Source organism: Sturnira hondurensis, unplaced genomic scaffold (genome assembly GCF_014824575.4).
Source record: "Sturnira hondurensis isolate 20B ecotype Veracruz unplaced genomic scaffold, ASM1482457v3 Scaffold0023357, whole genome shotgun sequence".
Lineage (NCBI taxonomy): Eukaryota > Metazoa > Chordata > Mammalia > Chiroptera > Phyllostomidae > Sturnira > Sturnira hondurensis.
In genome coordinates, this window is record NW_028095988.1 from 10,105,787 (window position 1) to 10,126,563 (window position 20,777).

Below are 20,777 nucleotides of genomic sequence, written 5' to 3' on the forward strand. Positions count from 1 at the left end.
GCGGGGGCGGGGGGGGCAGGGTGGGGGCCTCAGTTCCAACCTAAGGCTCAGAGTAAAGCCTCAGCTTCCCCCTAACTCCCTGGGGCCGGGATTGCCCCTACTCTAAACACGCCAATCCCAATCCCAAACTTGTGTCCCCCAATCCCAAACTTTGAGGGACACAGGAAGCTGGGGGCTGCTCACCTCTGCCAGGGGCTGTGGAGCCGTTGCAGGAAGAGGAGGGGCACATGGGTAGAGGATCTGGTAGAGCCCGCATGTCCCTGGCTGGCTGGTGGAGCCAGTCTGAGGGCCAGGCTGCTGATGTCAGCAGTCTGCCCCTTAGGACCAAGGGACTCCCTGGGCAGGACCAGGACCGGGCCATGCCAGTGTCACAGAGCTGAGCCTGACTGGGCTGCATGGGAACTTTGCACCAGGGGCCTCAGACTGCAGGCAGGCAGCCTGAGCTTGGCAGCAGAGGGTCAGCTGGATAGGGGTGCTGGTGAAAGGAGTCCTCTGCCCCACTGCCCTCAGGAGAAGGGACTCCTTAAGTACGCAGTCTGGCAGTGGTCAGCCTCGTGTGGCCGTCCCAACAAAGCTTTCCACTTCGGCCCTGAGAGAGCTCGGTCGCTACCCCTACCCCACGCCCTGCCAAGCCCCAGCCCCAGCCACATCATCCCGTTTCCAAGGTTCCTCGGTTCCTCGAAAGGGAAAAGAGGTTGCAGCGGGGCCTCATTTCCCTCCCTAACCTCAGAGACAGCCCCAGGGGGCCGGGCCTCTTTTCCCGACGGGGTTGCAGCAACCAAGCTTCCCTTGCTCAGCAGCAGCCCCGCCCTCCCCCCTCATAAATCACTTGCCCGCCAGCCCCACACCTTCCACTTGTGCGGCGGCGTCCAGCGCGTCCGTCCTGTCCCATCAGTCCTAACCTGTTCCGCCCCGACTGCGCGACCCAGAGCTGCCACCGCCGGCACCGCCTCCAGGTGAGGGGCCCCGACGGGCTTTGGGCTGCTCGGCCCCACGACGCTGTCTGGGAGCCGCGCACCCTCAGATTCGGCCCCTGTAAGGTGGGGTGCGGCCCAGCTCCAACCTGCGGGACCAGCAAAGCTGCCCCCCCCCGCCCCCCGTGCTGGGACTCCGCGGGGGAGCGCAGGCTCCGGCACAGCGAGCTGCTCCTCCCAGCTGCTGTGCGCGGGGTTTGACCAGAAGTGGAGAATGCCAAGGCCTCCACGTCCTGCGTCACCCGCCTGTCTTTTGCAAGGACCCTTGGGTGGGGGGGTCTCTGCTAAGAACTGGGTCTTCAAAGCAGTCAGCTGGCTGACCACTATCTAGACCGAGGAGGAGGAGCGGCAGGTGATGGGATCAGGACAGGGAATGGTCTGTGCACCTGGGTCTTAAGACTGTGACAAGTGTCCACGCATTTCCTGGGATGGGTCCTAGAGCAGGTTTCTTGGGAGGGTTTCTGGTGTGGTGGATGTCTCTGTGGGGGTGAGGAGGGAAGACTCTCCTCCGAAATGTGGGAAGTTTCTCCAGGGAAGTCCGAGAGGACTCTTCAGGGAGTGCCTCTGGATGGGTCTGGGGCAATCTCTGGTCCAAGATAAGATCATCTCCTTCATCTGGCTGAGCCCCCTCCAGCTCTGAATGGAGGCTTTCTGGCCGAGCTGGCTGGGCTGGCTGGGGTGTCCTGGGTAAAGGATTCCTGAGAGGGTGACCGGAGTCTCCCTGCCTCTTTCACACAGACATGTTGGGAAGTCCTCGTCCAGACGTGGGCCGCTGGCGCGGGAACCCCTGGCAGCCCCCCGCCACACCGTCCCCAGAGCCCGAGCCAGACACGCGGTCACGCGGAGGGAGCCGCTCCTTCTGGGCTCGCTGCTGTGGCTGCTGCTCCTGCCGGAGTGGGGCGGATGATGACTGGGAGCCCCACGGAGGCAGAGGGTCCAGTTCTGGGGGGCGAAGAAGACCCGACTCCCGAAGCTCAGGTTCCCGCCGACCTATCTCACGGGGTGGCGGTGTGAACGCAGCTGGAGACGGGGTGATCCGAGGTGAGACTGGCCTGGCCATCTTAACGGAGAGCCAAAGGGCCTTCATGGGGACCGAGGCTCATCCTGGCATCTCCCGGGGCCTCGGAGGCTAATGATGGAGCCCTGGGCTCCCCATGGGGCTTCACTGACCAGGAGCTGTGACTTTGCAGAGGGCATGCTGGTGGTGACGGGTGTGGACCTGCTGAGTTCACGCTCAGACCAGAACCGCCGAGAGCACCACACAGACGAGTTTGAGTACGATGAGCTGATCCTGCGCCGTGGGCAGCCTTTCCACATGGTCCTCTTCCTGTCTCGGCCATACGAGTCCTCGGATCGCATCACCCTGGAACTGCACATTGGTCAGTGGGGACTATGGTGGGGAGGGTGCAAACTTGGGTGGAGGGCCTGGCTAGCTGGCCTCCCAGCCGTGGCATTAGGGTCAGTGGGGTGTCTTTGGGCTCCTCCCTCATCTCATTCCTCGGCCTCTACCACATGAGGCACTTGGCAGTGTGTGTCCCTAGGGGTGTGTTGCAGGGACAGTCTTGGTGTCCCCATTTTCCTAAGCTCACCCACTTCAAGCCTTCGGGGGCATCTCTTTCTGTTCTTTCTCTCTGGGTGTTTGCTGTGGTGCTGCTGCCTCTGTGTCTTTCTTTCTGGGTCTGCCCTCCTTGTACAGGGTGTGGCCGGCTCCCTCTGCACTCTCCGTCCAAGTCTGTCTCTGTGTTTCCTCGGTCTCCGTGAACCAGGGCAGGTGCCTCCCTTACCGCGTTGCTTGGTGGCCGTAGACTGTGCAGGCTGGTGATTACCCTGCTGCCGGGGGCGGGAGACTCCTCGTACCCTTTGATTAGGCCTTGACCTTGTCCACCCCACCTCTCATTTCCCAAGTACCCCACCACCTCCACCAGGGATTCCCTGGGCTCTTGAAGTGGCAGCCTGAGGGAACAGGCAGGGTTGGCCTTCAAGGTCTGGACTGCCCATTCACATGAGTTGGGGCACCTGGACCCAAGCAGGGCTGGGACAGTCAGGCAGGCAGATGGTGACAATGGCCCGGCCTCTCCTGCCCACCTCTGAGTTCAGTGTCAGAACAGGTTTGGGATGTTGGACTGGGCCTCTGCCTTGGCCTGTGGGCACGCATCGGGCGGGGACAGGGCTGCTCTCAGACTGCAGGGTGATGGCCCAACTCGGGGACACACACACGCTGGCTCATACACGCTCTGGGTGGGACAAGAGAAGTCTAAGGCTCCGTCCCCCCTGCCTCAGGAAGGCCTCGCCGACTGATTACTGCTTTCTCGTTCCAGGAAACAACCCCGAAGTGGGCAAGGGCACCCATGTGATCATCCCAGTGGGCAAAGGGGGCAGTGGAGGTTGGAAGGCCCAGGTGACCAAGTCCAGTGGGCAGAATCTGAACCTACGCGTCCACACCTCCCCCAATGCCATCATCGGCAAGTTTCAGTTCACAGTCCGAACACACTCGGAGGCTGGCGAGTTCCTGTTGCCCTTTGACCCCAACAATGAGATCTACATCCTCTTCAATCCTTGGTGCTCAGGTGAGCCTGCTGGAGCCCGGAGCAGGGGATAGACAAGAAAGGAGGTGAGTCAGGGCTCCTCTCCTAGGAGGGATCCAGCCAGGATCCCTAGGAGAAGCCAGCCCCAGCCTCTCTGTTGCCCAGGTGAGGGGATCTAGTTCCTAGGTCAAAAGGTTACCCCCTCAAGGTCACACAGCCTCACCTCTCTTGGTAAAGCACCCTGGTTAGTAGTCACCTTCCTCCCACTGTCTCTCACATATTATTCCCTCTGTCCTTCCCGGGAACAGTGTTTTTAGGCTAGTGGGTCCCTGTTCTTCCTCTGTGGACATGAGCCCTGCAGAATTGGCCCAGGGGCAGGTGGGGCCCAGGGAGAGGGCTGGAGTGAACCAGGCATGTGTATTTTGGGGATGCAGAGGACATCGTGTATGTGGAACACGAGGACTGGCGGCAGGAGTATGTGCTTAATGAGTCTGGGAGAATTTACTACGGGACCGAAGCACAGATTGGCGAACGGACGTGGAACTATGGCCAGGTACAGCTGGCCAAGGCCAAATGCACTCAGGGGCGCCAGAGGCGGGTGGGGTTTGGTGGGAGAGAAGACGCTGGCCAAGGGATCCAGCTTGGCCACAGTGGGCTGCGGTCACCTCTGCCCTCCCTCCTTGCAGTTTGACCACGGGGTGCTGGATGCCTGCCTGTACATCCTGGACCGGCGGGGCATGCCATATGGAGGCCGTGGGGACCCCGTCAGCGTCTCCCGGGTCATCTCTGCCATGGTGAGCACCCTCATGGCTCTGAGCCCTGCTGAGTGTCTGCCTGCTGCCCCCCTTGCTGCCCACTTCTGGCCTTTCTGGTTCCTCCAGGACCCCCAGCCCTGCCCTGCCCCTGCAAAGGGTATAGTGGAGAGGGGTCTCACTCCTCTTCTCTCCCTTGCCTGCCCCCCACCCCACCCTTCTTGGCTCCTATCCCAGCTCTTACGGAATGTAGGGCCAAACCCAATACTTGGCACACCCAGGATACACATTCCTGTGTCAGACCAGGGCTGGGAGGGCAGATGGCTCTGGAAGGGCTGGGCGGGACTCGGCTAGATTCTGAGGCTTTTAGGGTTGAGGGAGGTTGCAGGGCCAGGGGCTGGGCTGGTGACCACAAGGCAGGCCCTGAGCCTCTCTTCCGACTCCTCACACCCCATCCTGGCCTGGACAGGTGAACTCCTTGGATGACAATGGGGTCCTGATTGGGAACTGGTCTGGTGATTACTCCCGAGGCACCAACCCATCAGCATGGGTGGGCAGCGTGGAAATCCTGCTCAGCTACTTACGCACCGGCTATTCTGTCCCTTATGGCCAGTGCTGGGTCTTCGCCGGTGTGACTACCACAGGTAGTGGAGGGACGGGGACAGGGGTGGCCTGGGCCCTGCAGGAGGAGGGAGGGAAGCCAGGCTCCGCCTTCATGAGCCAGGCCCAGTTGTTGCTATAGCACAGGGGCAGGAGGGGGTGGATGGTAGGCTAGCCTTAATTATCATTAATTAATGTTAACAACCACAGAGAAGCCTAGGGGAGGGGAGGGGAGAGGAAAGGGACGGGCAGGGGCAAGGCCAGGCAGGTGGCCTGGCTTCCCCTAACCCCCAACACACCCCGACCCAAAGGCCTCCTGACCCTAGTGACCCCTGACCCAGCCCAGCGACCCCGGTTGCCCTTCTCCCCCTGCTGTTCCTCACCTGATGCCTCACCTGATGCCTCACCTCTCCCCGGCCCCTGCCCTGGCCCTGGGCCCTGAGCCCCAACCCTGCCTCCTCTGCAGTTTTGCGATGCCTGGGCCTGGCCACCCGCACCGTCACCAACTTCAACTCCGCACATGACACAGACACTTCCCTCACCATGGACATCTACTTCGATGAGAACATGAAGCCTCTTGAGCACCTGAACCATGACTCTGTCTGGTGAGGCTGGGACTGGGCTGGGCTGGGCTGGGCCGCTCCTCCCTGCCAGGAACAGTGGCCTACAACCTGGCTTCCGAGGGGTCCAGGGGGCCCAGACGGGCTGCTCAGACTCAGCCCTCCCTCCTGTCTGTCCAGGAACTTCCACGTGTGGAATGACTGCTGGATGAAGCGGCCGGACCTGCCCTCGGGCTTTACTGGGTGGCAGGTTGTGGACGCCACACCCCAGGAGACCAGCAGTGGTGAGGCGACGTCCTGCCCGGCTACTTGAGCCCACTCTGGGTGGCAGCCCTGTGTCCCCACTATCTTGGGCCTGAGAGCCAGGTCCTCAACTCCCATGGGTCCTGCAACCAGCTCATCCTCCACGTGCCCTTTAGTTTGTTTCTACTTTTCTGCATAACTATATGCCTCAGTTTTATTTATTTATGATGGTTAATAGACTGTTATACTAGAGGGCTCAAAAGTCAAAAGATTCAAGAGAATTCAGTGACAGGTTTCTCTCCTCCAACCAATCTGCTGTTCTCATTTGCTTTTTTACTTATATATTCTGGGGATAGTTAATTAAAGGACACTTTTATTTATGTATTTTTAAAGTTAAAAAGTGATTATTATAAATAATACATGCTTGAGAGGGTGAAAAGTGTAGGGTAAAAACTGTAGAAGTGAGTAGCATAAAACGTAAATGTTTCCTCTTCTCTCTCAGGAGGTTTGGTTTGGTTTTGTTATGAGTAGATGTGTAGGTCCCACCACAGACCTGACATATCCGACCTGCCAGGGATGGATTCTAAGAATCTATATTGAAAGTTCCCCTGGTGATGAGATCAGCCTGGTTTGGGGCCCTCTCCTAGCCCTTCTGGGACACGTGGGAAATGGTGCCCAGAGAGGCGGAGTGACTTTCCCTAGGACACAGAGCATTAGGTCAGCCGCAGAGCAAAGCCCTGACTCCCTTCTTGACGTGCATTCTCGCTTTCACCAAGTCCCCTTCTGTCTGTTCCATTGCTCACCGTGAGTCATATGTGCAGTATAAAAAAACTAGGATTCAGATGGGTTCAAAGAAGAAAGCAGCCCCTAGACCCATTTAACTACTGATGACGTAACCTGCTAGTGCCTTTGCCACAAGACACTTGTTGGCGAAAGTTAGACCTGCCATACGCTGTGTTCTCAGGCCCCTGCCCGTCCCACCTGAGCACGGCAGCCCCAGGCAGCCGGCCCCTCAAGCTGCCTTCCTTCTGCTCTCCCCTCTTCACCCTGGGGAGGAGGGCCCTCGCTCAGCCCCCATTTCTCCCTTGGTCTCTGGCCAGACCCCTCCCTTTCAACCATCTCTATGGACAGGGCCCCCTGAGTTGTGCAGCCCCGTGATGCCAGCGATGTTGCAAAAGGCTAGCGCAGCACACTGGGAGAACTGAGTTGGTCCCGACTCTGGGAAGGGGTGAGGTGGGCAGCTGGCAGGGGCTCTGGGGCCAGCCGGCCTCGGGCTTCTTTCCAGCTTGATTACTTCTTAGACAGGTCATCTTGGGCAGGTTCCTTACATCTTTGGGCTTTGATGTTCTTGTTTGTAATGTGCAGATAACGTGTACCATATAGGGTGCTCAGTAGGATCAAACGAGAAATGATATATTAGAGAGACTAGCAATATGCCTGGACCACAGTAAACATTAGCTCTTTCTGCTCTTCATATCCAGCTGTCTTGTGATGAGCCTCTCTGAGCCTCAGTTTCCCCATCTATAAAAGAAGACCATAGTGCTAGGTGTTTTCTAAGACCCATTACTATTGGATGCCCTCACTGTTCTGTGTCCCTCCTGCCGGGCCTCCTCCCTGTCAGCCATCTCACCTAAACCCCCCCTGAGCATGACGCGGTCAGACGGTTTCCCACCAGCCTCCCAACCCGCCTCGTGGCTGTGGAGTTGTCAGTCTGCCACTAGCAAGCAGAGTTACTGTGGGCTCTGGATGTGTCTTGACACAGAGGGTCCTGAGCTCTGGGGTCACAGACAGCCGACACCCAGCTCTAGCCAGTGGAGGACGAGTGTCTTGATGACTGGCTGACAGCACAGGCTTGTCCCCAGGACTGGCCCTGCCACCCACTGACTGGGGCCAGATGGAACCTCACTCCTCTGTCTACCCTCCCTGGATTGGACTGGCTGACAGCTGACCCCAAGGCAGTGGGCACTAGGCCTGGATGGGCAGGCCTCTCCCCAGGATCCCCCGTGGCCTCCTTAGAGCTCTTACCTCCATCCTGCCCTGACTCCCCTAGGCATCTTCTGCTGTGGCCCCTGCTCCGTGGAGTCTATCAAAAATGGCCTGGTCTACATGAAGTATGACACACCCTTCATTTTCGCCGAGGTGAGCGTCGCGCCCCACATGCCTTCTTGAGCAGAGCGGAGGCCACAGCACTGGTATAGTCCCGGGCTCTCTGGCCCTGACTTCACCACTGACCAGCCAGCTGTGTGTCCTTGGGCAAGTCATTCTAAGAGCCTTAGTTTCCCTCAACTGTAAAAGGGAATAATAATGGCTGCCGTGCTTCCTGCACTCAGGATCAAAAGAAATAATTGGATATGAAACGGCTTTACAGGTCATAAAGTCAGCGAATGTGAGCATAAAGGATTACTGTTATTGCTGCCCAAGTGCTCTGGGAGGAGGCTCCCTGCTCTGGGCTTCTTTGGGCTCAGGTTGGAAAGTCTCCCCGTCTGGCTCTGCCAGGAGGCTCCCAGCCTTTGCCCAATGCTCCCAGTTGCTTTGAGGATCAAGGGGAGGTAGCTGGAGTCAGGTCCTACCGCAGGCCCTACAGCTGCTCACACTCCCCTACCCTCTCCCAACAGGTGAACAGCGACAAGGTTTACTGGCAGCGACAGGACGACGGCAGCTTCAAGATTGTGTACGTGGAGGAGAAGGCCATTGGCACACTCATCGTCACAAAGGCCATTGGCTCCAACATGCGGGAGGATATCACCCACATCTATAAGCACCCAGAAGGTACCTGACCTGGCCAGCTCAGGCCTGTGCCAAATGTGCCCGCCAAGCACTCACCCACCCTCACAGTAGCGGTCATCTCAACCTTGACCCTCAACCCCCAGGCTCAGAAGCAGAGCGGAAGGCAGTGGAAACAGCAGCCGCCCATGGCAGCAAACCCAATGTGTACGCCAACCGGGACTCGGCCGAGGATGTGGCAATACAGGTGGAGGCCCAGGACGCAGCAATGGGGCAGGACCTGGCGATCGGCGTGGTGCTGACCAATCGCAGCAGCAGCCGCCGCACTGTGAAGCTCCACCTCTACCTCTCAGTCACCTTCTACACCGGGGTTACTGGGTCCACCTTCAAGGAGAGCAAGGAGGAAGTGGTGCTGGCCCCAGGGGCCTGTAAGTATTCCTTCCCCATCCCTGCCCGCTAGATGGCCAGCACTCAGGGCCGTGGACGTGGAGACTCCGGGAGGCCATGTCCGGGGAAGCAGGCCCTCATGACACTATGCCTCCTCTCCCCAGCGGAACGCGTGACCCTGCCCGTGGCCTACAAGGAATACCGGCCCCACCTTGTGGACCAGGGAGCCATGCTGCTCAATGTCTCAGGTCACGTCAAGGAGAATGGCCAGGTGCTGGCCAAGCAGCACACCTTCCGTCTGCGCACCCCGGACCTCTCCCTGACGGTGAGGGCAGCTGGCTAGAGCGTGCAGGACAGCCGGGGGCGGAGGGAAATTGGAGTGGGGGGACAGGGCACCAATACAGGAACAGGCTGGCCTGATGAGCGGTTCCAGGAGGAACAGGTCAGGGACTGGCCCTGGGCTCCCAGACTTCAGTTTTCTCATCGGTGAGATGAGATCTCATCTCCCCGATTCTGTGGCGACTTCGGGTGAGGAGCAGCTTGGAGTTTCCCCTCTGGCTAATGCAGAGCCTCCTCTCAGGGGCAGAAACCTGGGAGTCAGGGAGGTTTTAATCCCCTCTGGTGCAGTGTATGGACCCCATGTATTTGGCCAGGGTCTCTGATGTGGGGATGGGTGTCTTTCTCTCAGCTATTGGGAGCGGCTGTGGTCGGCCAGGAATGCGAAGTACAGATTGTTTTCAAGAACCCGCTGCCTGTCACCCTCACCAACGTAGTCTTCCGGCTCGAGGGCTCCGGGTTACAGAGGCCCAAGATCCTCAACGTGGGGTGAGTCTGGCGTCCCCTTACCTGCTAGTGGGCTGCCCTGGTGGCTTCCGCGCCTGGTCAGGATGGCCCTGTCTGTCAGAGTCCAACAGCACAGCTTGGGGGCCAGCCAGCAATACCTCCTGACTCAGTTCAGCCCAGACAACACGTTTGAGGAGGCCTGCTGCGTGCGTGGTGCTGTGCTGGTCCCCGCCCTGCCTCACCGTCTCATTAGGGAGCTAAAACTTCACATAGGGGTCATTAGCAGCTCATCCCTAAAATTGCCCAGCACTCAGCAGTTGACCAGGCACTTTCAGGAATATTTTCTCATTTGGGAGACCATAAAAACCCTTTAAAGTACATTGGAGACTGTCATATAGTTAAAAGCAAAGCTTCGGGATCCTAAAAACTTGGGTTCAAGTTCCACCTCCATCACTCACTGGCTGTGCACCCTTGGACAAGTGTCTTTTCTCCTCTGAGCCTCATTTTTCTCACCTGCAATGTGGGGATAACAGCAGGACCTGGTTCTGAGGACCATTGTGAGGATTAAGGAAGATGATGCATGTAAAGCATTTAGCATGTGCTTGGGACAAAGCTAGTCAGTCCTCCACTGGGAGCTTTTATTTTGATCGTTGCCGCCATCCACCCCCATTTCACAGACGGGGAACCTGATGGCCACATCTCACAGTTCACAAGGACCAGACTCTGCTCTGCCCGCAGGGCACACACCCTGTACAGGCTCTCAAGCCTGTTGTGCCACGAGGGCTGAGCAGCAGTTCCAGAGGAGGGGGCCCTGCAGCCTAGGCCCCTTCCAGCCCACCTGGACCTGATCCTGGGCCGGGTGAGGCTCTGCAAGGGCTGACACTGCGCTGTGTCCTGGGTCCGCACTGCCATCTCTGACACAGACCCACACACGCTGCCCTGTCCCTCCCCAGGAGCAGCACAGAGGGAAAGCAGGAAAGGCCAGGGGCTGGCATTTAAGATCAGTGTTCTGCGGACAGGGGCATGCATTTTCTTCCTTAGACAAAGAGAGCCTGAGGGAAAGTGGTGGTCCCTGTGCTGGGTGGGGGAAGCAGGGGCTGGGTGGGGGAAGCAGACAGTCCCTGTCCACCCTGCCCTTCTTTTCCCCCACCCCACATGCAGTCACAGCAGGCTCTGCCTTGGTGGGGCCTCCACTTTTGCCAACAAGACAAAGCTGAAAAAGCTGTTTCCCTGATCTTTGTCCAGCCTGAACCCTGGATGATGTCGTATGTCACAAAGGGGTGCCTTCCCTGTCTCCCTGGAAGACTGGGGCAGCTTAGAGAGTGGAGCTGGGACTCCCTGATAGCTCCCCCTGCAGGCATCTCTCACCTGCAAATGATGGAGGGAGGACCTCCTGTTCTGAGGGGTCCCCAGGGCTAGACTCCCATCAGCAGCCCTGCTAGACCTTTGAGTCTTGCCCCTGCCTGGGGGTAAGAAAAAGACCACTGAGCTGAGCAGGGAGCCCTGGCCCCGCTCTTCACCTGTGGGCTTATGTACATCCCCCCTTCCCACTTAAAGGCCCCAGTCTCCCCACCAGTAAATGGGAGAGTTGGATGACGGTTTCTCAGGGAAGGTTCTCCTTGCCTGCGGCTCCTCAGCTGCTGCTAGCTCAGGCCAGGGCCACCAGGACAATGGAGAACCCCAGGGAGGAAGTCCCTGGGCTGTTGGTTCAGATATATTGGATTCCAAGGTGGGTGTTGTTTCGCTCCCGTGTGCACATCAAAGGCTGTGGTAAAGAATCCCATTAGAGCATAAGGTGTGCCACCCAGCATGGTGACTAGCCACTTAATAAACATTCCAGAACTTACTCCTCCAGATAGCTTTTGTCACCACCAAACCAGTCACCAGCAGAGGCTGAAAGTCTGTTCCAAGCCCTTCTCTGGAATTTCCCCCAGAGCCTGAATCATAATCTCTAGAGGGTGTCCCTAGGGTGGCCTTCCTCCATCAGAAAGAAAGCTTGGCTGTAAAGGAGGGATCAGATGTGCGTGGGTGACTGGGTGCTTGTGACATGTGTGTGTGTGTGTGTGTGTGTGTGTGTGTGTGTGTGTGTGGTTTTTCTGAAGAAAAATCCAAAAGGAGTTTTACACAATGTTCCAAGCACTGGCAACATGGCTGAACAAGTGCAGAATTGAAGGACAGTGCTAATTTTGGATTTCCAAAAGTGTCTAATTTCTGGTGTCCTTGTCGGGGAGTTGGTTTCCTTGCCTGAGCTCGCTGTCCCAGACACAGTCCAGCTCCAGCAGCTGGTGCGCAGCTTAAACTCACAAACAGNTGTGTGTGTGTGTGTGTGTGTGTGGTTTTCATGGACTCTGAAGAAAAATCCAAAAGGAGTTTTAAACAATGTTCCAAGCAGTGGCAACATGGCTGAACAAGTGCAGAATTGAAGGACAGTGCTAATTTTGGATTTCCAAAAGTGTCTAATTTCTGGTGTCCTTGTCGGGGAGTTGGTTTCCTTGCCTGAGCTCGCTGTCCCAGACACAGTCCAGCTCCAGCAGCTGGTGCACAGCTTAAACTCACAAACAGGGAGGTGGCAAATGTCTCACCTGCCACAAAGACCAGAGCAGGGAGAGACCCTACATCCTATGCTGGGACCTGGAAAGCCATTTCCCTGGGGAATAATGTTATAAATAAAGGCCATGTCCTGAGAAAGCACAGTGTGATTATAGTATAGGACAAGAAGACCTTGGTATCTGTGGAAAAGTGGGCACAAATTAAAAACACAGATTTGTAACCAGCCAGCGTACAGCCTACCTGCTACATTGTAGACTTAATTTCCAGTTCTCTGTTATGATAGAAAATCTAGAGATTAGGTCCATAACTTAACAGTTAGGGTTTATGTATCTCTCTACCTCCCCTGCTTCCCTCCTTCATGGAGCTTGGAGGGACTTTCAAAATCATCTGATCCCACCCTCTTATTTTATATTCACAGACCAGAAAGTGAGGATCAGAGAAGTTCAGTAACTTGTCCTAAGCCACACAGCTATCAGGGGTAGAAGGAGTACAGAGTAGCCCAGGGACGCCCCTGGTAAGCAGGCTCCGAGCAGGGAGAGCACATCCTCGAAGTTGGGGTGTTGATTCGTTCCCTTGGAGGACTGAGGTGTCCACGCAGGGTGTGGCTCCAGAGAGGATCCCCAAGGCGGGCTCGGGCTGAGTAGGGAGCCAGAGCTAAGGGTTTAGGCAGAGGCAGGAAAGGATAGATGCTAAGAGGCATGAGCAGGTGCTGTGTAAATGCACTCGCATCCAGTATACCAAGCACACGCGCAGATTGCTGGGGAGCTCAAAGAAAGGCCAGAGTCATTTTCCTGAGGGGAGGAGGTGCTCAAGGGAGCCCTCCCTGAGGAGGAGGTGTGGGCCTGCACTGGCAGCCAGGGCAAGCACGAGAAAGGGGAGTTCAGGGGAGGGAAGGAACCCGTCGGGCTGGTGGGCAGGAGGAATGGTGGGGGACGGTGGGGCTGGGGCCGCACAGGCAGGCAGGCTGAGTCAGAGTGAGCCTGTGTGTCAGGTTAGGGACCTGCAGTCTCATTCCATGAGCACCAAGGAAGCTGAGTCCTTGAAGGGTTCAGTTCAAGTTCAAATGGTTAGAGACTAGAATGGAAAAATGGGAGGGGAGGCAAGGTCATTTAGAAGGCTGGTGAACTATGATTCCCAGAGGGGTGGCCTCACAACAGATTTTCAGAGATCCATGAAGAAGGGAGAGAAGAAAGGCATGAAGTATGCATGTGTCTCACATACACACAAACGTGTGTCAATTTAAACATGCCAACTACCTGTTCTTGGGAAGGACTTTCATTTTGTTCTGATAATGTTTTCTCGATGTTTTGGGGTATTACAATTCTTTGGGAAAATTCTTGTGGCTGAGGATAATTAATTTTCCTCCACTCTCTTTTTTGGTAAAACCAGAAGTGTTTGGCAGTACCGTTTTAGGCCCCAAGTCTCCACATGAAGTTCCCTTGGTCTTGGAAACCCCGTGTGGGGCGGGGATGGTCTGGTTAGGCGGCAGTGGCCGTGAGAGGGTGTCAGCACAACAGTCTTGTCCAGGTGTCTGTGGGAGGAGGAGGCACCCCGGGTGACTGGCAGCTGCTCAGGCAGCTGTGTGGGTGACTGCTGATGTGGCTGAGTGGAGGCGGCCTTGGGACTCAGGCTGTGTCCTGGTCTTGGGTGTGGGGATTCCAGCTGAGTCCAGGGTGCCCGAGGGGCTCCGCCTCTGCACCTCTTCTTCCTGGCTGCCCCGTCAGTCCTTGCTCCCCACTCCGCCCCTAGTCACCCCAGGACCGTGACCCTCTCTCTGCCCACAGGGACATTGGGGGCAACGAGACAGTGACACTGCGCCAGACGTTCGTGCCTGTGCGACCGGGCCCCCGACAGCTCATCGCCAGCTTGGACAGCCCACAGCTCTCGCAGGTGCACGGCGTCATCCAGGTGGACGTGGCCCCAGCCTCCGGGAGTGGGGGCTTCTTCTCAGGCACTGGAGACAACGGTCGCTCTGGGGAAAGCATTCCTATGGCTTCTCGAGGTGGGGCTTAGCCCTGGGCCAGGAGCAACAGGACTGGAGACAGATGAACAAGGACACTGCCTCGACGAGACAGGGGTCCGCTGTGGAGTGGCTCTCCAGGGGTGCAGGCGGGGAGGCCAGGACACCTGGGGACGGGGCCCATCTTCACTTGCCCTGGGCGGCACAGAAGCTAATAAACTGTTTTTTAATGAAGCTGCTGTTCTGTCCATCTGTCAGTCCATGCTGGATCAGGCAGTATTCCAGGGACACATGTGGCATTTCTGGTGCCCCTGGTTCTGAGAAGCATGGCTGGCAGGTCAGGTGAGACCAGCTCAGCAGCTCTTGAGATTGGACCTGCTTGGCACTGAGAAGGCCTCCTGTGCTTGTCTGACCAATCCCCGACCCCCACCCCTGGGTGCTTCTACTGCCCGAAGCCCTTTGGAAGCCCCTGGGTTTGGGTGGGACTGCCCTTCCCTGGCACCCACTGTGGGAGAAAAGGACTAAATTCCCTTTTGTAGGCACATGTCTGAGGTAGAAATAGGCTGGGCTACTCTCTGAGCAGCAAAAACCACTTCCCAATGTTTATTTTCAAATATCTTTGCCTAAGACTTTTTATAAAAGTAATATATGTTCAGCGTTTACCAACAACTGTAAAGAAGAAATTAACAATAATCCTCAACCACCAGCCTGTACAGATAAGAACTGTTAACGCCATGCTTCTTGCGCTGCCTCGCTCCCCAAATAACCGGTGGTGAGCATCCTCTCCCAGCATTAAATACGGGCTGAAAGCATCAAGATTAAAGACTGGGTGATAGTCTTCACTTCCAGGCTGCCCTCCCGGTCCTCTGAGTCTGACTGCCCTTCTCAGGCTTCACGGCCAGTGGCTCTGCCTCTGCTCAGCCTCGGGTGTTGGAGTGACTCGGCCTCCAGCCCAGGCTCTCTCCTCTCCAGTTCCACTCTGCCCAGGTGAGTCCTGCCAGTCTTGCGGTTTTAAGGACCACTGCCTCCCAAAATTGTATCTGTTTCCATTGAACCTCAAACTTGTGTATTTGCAACTGTCTCCACATCTTCACTGGGTGTTTCACAGACCACCCCACCAAGCGAAACAGGTCTGAGATCAAACTCCCGACTGTCTCTAGCCTCCCCTGTATCAGTGCATGGCAACTCTGTCCTTTCCGTTTCCTGGGCCCAAAATCTTGGAGTCAGCCTTGACTCCTCTCTCTCTCTCTCACATCCCTCATTCGGGCTGTCAGGGAGTCTTGATGGTTCTGTCTCCCATCCCTGGGAGATTCTGCGTCCAGAATCTGTCTGCTCCTCATCACCTCTACAGCTCCCATGCCGCCGAGCACGGCCTTCACCTCTCACCCGGATTGTTGCCCCCGCCCCCGACCCGTGTCCCCACACCCACTCTTGCCCTTTGATACTCTGTTCTCCACACAGCAGTCAGAATGAGCAGATGAATCTGATCTCGTCAGTCCTCGGCTCAAAACCTTCTACTGGCTCCCCGAAGCCGACGTCCTCACAGCGCTGGGTGGCTCAGCCCTCAGCTCCCCTTCCTGCCCTGGGCTCAGTCTATTCCAGGTCCCTGGCTCCTTCTTTCCTCCAGGGCCAGCCACGCTCCTGCTCTGGGGCCTCTGCAGGGTGCAGCAGTCTTCTGAGAAGTGCTTCCCTAGACATCTCCGCAGTGTGCACCCTCACCTCCGCCATCCCGTTTTAAAATTGCAACATCCTCGACTTGCTTTCCGGCTCTGGAACATGCCTGCGGCCTTTGTCTTTTCCCTCTTCTTCCTCTCAGGCATGCATTACCTTTGCTTTTCTCTCCCCTAAGCTCCAAGGGCCCCTTCTTTTGCTTCTGTGACTTGTTTCCCATGCAGCCCAGCTGACTCACTTTTACTGCCCCTGTAATTTTCTAAATAACTTTCTCTTACAATTTGAAAAAAGTAAAAATATATATATAAATTTGTAACATCCTTCACACTCCCTCTCCCCCTTGTGCTTTTCCTTTCATAGCACATATCACCACCTGATGCTCCGTATGTTAAATTCTTTGTATTATTTGTCTGTTACCAAATCTTCTCTCCTGCTACTGTCCCATCCCAGTCCTCCCTCACTTGGGTTGAAGCACTAGCCCTCCCAGTAGCCCTCCCCCCTCCCCTGTCTATCCTCAACTTGGCCACCAGAGAGATGTTTTTAAATGTCAGACTGTGTCACTGATCCACCCCCACCCCCAGTGGCTCCTCACCTCTCAGAGTAACATCCGTGGCCCCCAGAGCCCTCCATATTTATCCCGCTACCCCCTTGTCACTCAGCGTCACCTTCCTTGTTTCTTGAAGCCTCCACCTGAGGGCCTTTGGACTTGCTCTTTCCCCTGCCTGGCACACTCTCCCCACCCGCCTACCCTGCACGTCCCCACGGCTGGCGTCCCCCCTCCTTTGAGGTCTTTCTCAAATATCTTAGGAAGGCCTTTTCTGTTTTAAATTGCAACCCATTCCAGTCCTCACTGCCACTTTTCCCTGCGTTACTTTTCTCCATCGCACTTCTCCCCATCCAACATGCTAAGCATTTGAACGATGCATTTGTTTATTGTGCCTCCCCTACCTTAACCAAAATACAAACTCCACGAGAGCAGTAATGTTTGTTTGATTTGTTCCTGTGTGCTCAGAATTTGGTGCCTAGAGATACTACATATTTGCTGAGTGAGTAAGAATGCAGGCACTGATCGATCCACCGTAACTCCTGCCATCATCAGAACGACCTCTTTCGGCAGGCTGTATTGTGAGGCCCCCTCCACAGATGAAGAAACTGAGGCAAAAGGGGTTAGGTAATTTGTCAAAAATCACTCGGCAGTCTAGAACAGGATTAGAACCCAGGTAGTCTGGCTCTCCAGCCTGTGTTCTGTCTCAGACTAAAAGGAGCCCCACAGGGCTCGTGGTCTCACCACCAAACTGCTCTTCCACTAGTTCGTTCCACCTCATTGTTGCTGTTGCAGCCCAGCTGTTCAAGCCATAAACATAGAGTCACCTGATTCCTCTTTTTTCTCCTCAATGTTCAATTCATCAGCAAGCCTTCTCAGCCCTACCTCTAAAATATGTCTGTCACTGTCTCCACTGACACCGTCACTGTGTTCTCTCCCTGGAGAACTGCCACATCCTCCTGCTGAGTTTCCGCTGTTCCGGAACAGTCTGGTTTCAGCACAGCCAGTGAGCTCGCTACACTCCAGGTTGAACCCTGGGGCTCTCCTATCTAAAACCTCCCAGTGTTTTCCCTTGGCCCTTGGTACAGTGCAAAGTCCTCCTCTGACCCACTAGCCCTGCAGCCCTCTCTACCCCCATCTCCACCATAGGCCGGGGCTCTTCCACCTCAGCCAAGGCTTCTGCTTCTCAGCTTCACCACTTGATACCTAAGACTTAGCCCCTGCTCTTCCTTCTGGATGAACGCTCTTCCCCCAGGGGGTATGGCAGGGGGTTGTGGGGGGCCCCTCCTGTTATCAGGGCACAGCTCAAGTGTCATTTCCGCAGGGAGCGCCTCCCTGACCACCAATCTGATGTGTTTGCCCGCCTCCTAGTCTCTTTAGCACTCACTGTTTTATTTTGTGTCCTCCTTAGCACTTATCCTTCAACATCAGTGTGCTTGTGTGTTTATTTATTAAATGCTGTCTCTTTCCTCTCAAACGGGACTTCCATAAGTGCTAGGACCTTACCTGGCTTGTTCACGCACTGTCCCAGGACCTAGCACAGGGTCTACCACAGAGCTTTGCAAAAACTGTCTGCTACTTACACATTTAAAGGCCATGATTTGCAAGATGTGGCATGTTTAAGATGGTTGATATGTTTTATTAAATTGGTTCCCAGAAAGAATCAGCAGTAACACAACAGTATCTCTTTTCATTGAACACCTGGGACAAAATGTGAGACTTGAAGACTTCCTCGCTTCACAGTTGTTCACTTTACCTTGATCCCCTGTATTTATTAGAGGCCTCAAATGCTTGAGATGCTCAAAAAGCAAACAAACAACAGGGAGGCAATGCTGTCCTCCAAACAGTTAGAAGGAAAGAAACAAATTCATGCTGAGTTCCTACTATGAGTTAAGCTCAACTTGGGTGCTTTACAGGGTATCACCTCCTTTATTTCTCTAGATGTGGGTGTTAGAATCCCTGTTGTCCCAGCTTAACCTGTTCTGGCCTTAGGCCTCTAGATGCCCTCCTGCTAGAATGTCAGCCTTGTGAGGGCAGGGACCTTCTCTCTCTTTCCATTCTTTTTTCTCTTTTTAAGATTTTATTTATTTATTTTTAGAGAGAGGGGAAGGGAAGGAGAGAGTGAGAGAAACATCAATGTGTGACAGATACACAGGTCAGTTGCCTCTCGTGCACCCCAAACTGGGGACCCAACCAACATCCCAGGCGTGTTTCCTGACCGGGAATCAAACCAGCGACCTTTTGGTTCACAGGCCAGCACTCAGTCCACTGAGACACACCAGCCAGGGCAGGGACCTTCTCTCTCTTACTCATGGCTGATTCACAGTCCATGACACATAGTAAGTGCTCAATAAATATCTGTTGCATGGAAGACAGACTAAAGCAGAGTGTGATGGGGAGTCTGGAAGCTGGGAGGAGCAATGGAGGATTGTGTTTTGGAGCATTTGTAGGAAAAATGCATGATGGATGACAAGAGCAAGTCTGGGAAAGAGGGAGATCCATGGGCACCCCAGGGGGCCCAGTAATGACCATCCAAGCAGAGCTACTGGGATTCTACCTCAGAAAACTTAATGGGAAAACCTATTTTATACCATTTTTATATGGAATTATTTATTCCATTAAAATTTTTTGGAAAATATAGAATAAAAATATAGAATTAAAAAATAAAATATAAAAAATATAAAAATATAGAATTATTTATACGATAATTTCGTTCATATATACAAAGCCTGTGTGTGGGTGTGTGTTGTTGTTGTTAAAAAAAGAAGGCGTTCTTAGTCTTGGTTTCAAGAAATCTACTAGAGTTGCCCCTTAGTCAGTGTCCCTGATGAGTCAGTCACTTGCTGAGTCCTGGTAACCTGATTTAGTTCTCCTGGGACACCCAGGATACAAAGTTAATCCCTAGGGAAAAGGTGGGTTCTTTGCCCAGTGTTTCCTGAGTATAAAGAACCAATATTCTCCTTGTTTCTTTCTGCCTCAAGATTTAAAGTTAAGAAGATCAGTGTGGACTATGGCAGCTTCAACTGAAGCTCAACAGCAGAGCAGGAGACCATCCCAGACTTGGGAAACTGGGCTGGACATGAGGGTTCCCTGAACCTCATGTTGGTGGGTTTGGAAGGCAGCTATGCTCACCACGATACCACCAACGCCACACTATGTTGGTGGGTTTGATTTGGCAAAGCCTGTGGCTAATGCTGGAAGCTCCCACAGCCTCTTTACTCAGGGAACAAAGTCTGGATTTGGGGGTAAAATTCTGAGAGCTCAGGTACCAACCCCTGCAGGTGGTTTTGTAACAGGACTCCAAGTGGGTGGAAAAAGTACAGGGACCCCGATAGCAGCAGAGCTCTTCCCAGCAAGTGCGGAAGCTGCAAGGCCTGCACTGTTGGTCAGGTTTCTTGGAAAATTCTGGGAAAATTAAAAACACCAAAAGGAAGATTTTTATCTTCCTGATAAAAAAACAAGTAAGGCGAAACTAATCACAAATTTATAAACAGAATTGGGGGGGCTGGGGGGGCAAAGGGGGAAAACTGGGACAATTGCCATAGCATAAACAATAACATATTTTTTAAATTTACAAAATATGACTTATGTTTCTCAGATTTATGGATGAGACTGTAGTGGTTTCACTTTATTTAAATAAAGTTAACGTTTAAAATAATGGCTAGCTTCAGCTGGTCCATTAAGGTCCACTCCAGAAAGAGATTTTTGTCCATAGTTGGACCAGAACTGTTTCGGAGACTCTGACTGGCAGGGTCCGGGTATGGGGATGGCTAATGGGCTCATTTCTTCACCCGCTTACCAACATGTAATGACATATGCCAAGCACTGGGCAAGGGCTGGAACACAGGGCAAACCTAGTTCCTGCCCTGTGGAATTTAGTCTGAGAAATATTAAAAGAATAAATGCATGAGACAAAAGAGAGTAGCCAGTTCTGCAGTTTACAGTGAAGGTATATGACCTGGCCTGGTGTTGGTGGTCAGGAAGGCTTTATATGACCTAAATATATGACCCTGGAGGATACGGGAAGCAAGATCACTCCAGGCAAGAGGAACAGCCTGTGCAAAGATCCTGTGGTGGGAGGGAGTCTGGAAGCGCAAACAAGACAAATCATATGCCATGCAATGATGTCTGGTCAATGAAGGATCGTATATGTGACTGGTCCCATAATATTATAACGAAGCTGAACTTCCCATACAAAATGGAAGGATAAAGATACAGAAGAAATGTCTCTTTTTCTGATTTAGGAATATTTGTGGGGTTTGGCAATAGATTTCCTCTCCCTCACAGAACCTCAATTTTGACTGAGCAGATTACATTCCATTCAATCAGCCACTGACCTGTTTCAGCACTGAGGGGCCTGTCCCTGCAGTGCTGCACATTCAGAGGGCGCTGCAGCCCTGCAGAGCCAGCTCGCTGGTCTTTGGAGCACATTGCTGTGGAGTCTTCATTGAGGACCTCAGGTCCTGTACAAGATAGGTCCACCGGACTACCTGGGTCTGAAATC

General features: G+C 54.5%; 1 protein-coding gene across 1 annotated transcript; it reads left to right on the plus strand.

Moving 5' to 3' along the window:
- Positions 1–840: 840 nt before the first annotated feature.
- On the plus strand, positions 841–14,292 carry TGM1 (transglutaminase 1). Its single transcript, XM_037037566.1, has 15 exons — positions 841–956; positions 1,713–2,015; positions 2,165–2,353; positions 3,293–3,541; positions 3,934–4,052; positions 4,186–4,293; positions 4,721–4,895; positions 5,318–5,456; positions 5,592–5,695; positions 7,705–7,793; positions 8,270–8,423; positions 8,525–8,806; positions 8,930–9,090; positions 9,454–9,590; positions 13,883–14,292. The coding sequence occupies exons 2-15, from the start codon at positions 1,715–1,717 to the stop codon at positions 14,109–14,111; spliced, it is 2,436 nt and encodes an 811-aa protein (XP_036893461.1). The 5' UTR covers positions 841–956; positions 1,713–1,714; the 3' UTR covers positions 14,112–14,292.
- Positions 14,293–20,777: the final 6,485 nt, after the last annotated feature.

Bases quoted from the DNA above. Each gene is read 5' to 3' on its own strand.
- TGM1 (XM_037037566.1), top strand. From the start codon at position 1,715: ATGTTGGGAAGTCCTCGTCCAGACGTGGGCCGCTGGCGCGGGAACCCC. The intron at 5,457-5,591 runs GTGAGGCTGGGA...CTGTCTGTCCAG, and splicing joins CTGAACCATGACTCTGTCTG to GAACTTCCACGTGTGGAATG. The intron at 9,091-9,453 runs GTGAGGGCAGCT...TCTTTCTCTCAG, and splicing joins CCCCGGACCTCTCCCTGACG to CTATTGGGAGCGGCTGTGGT.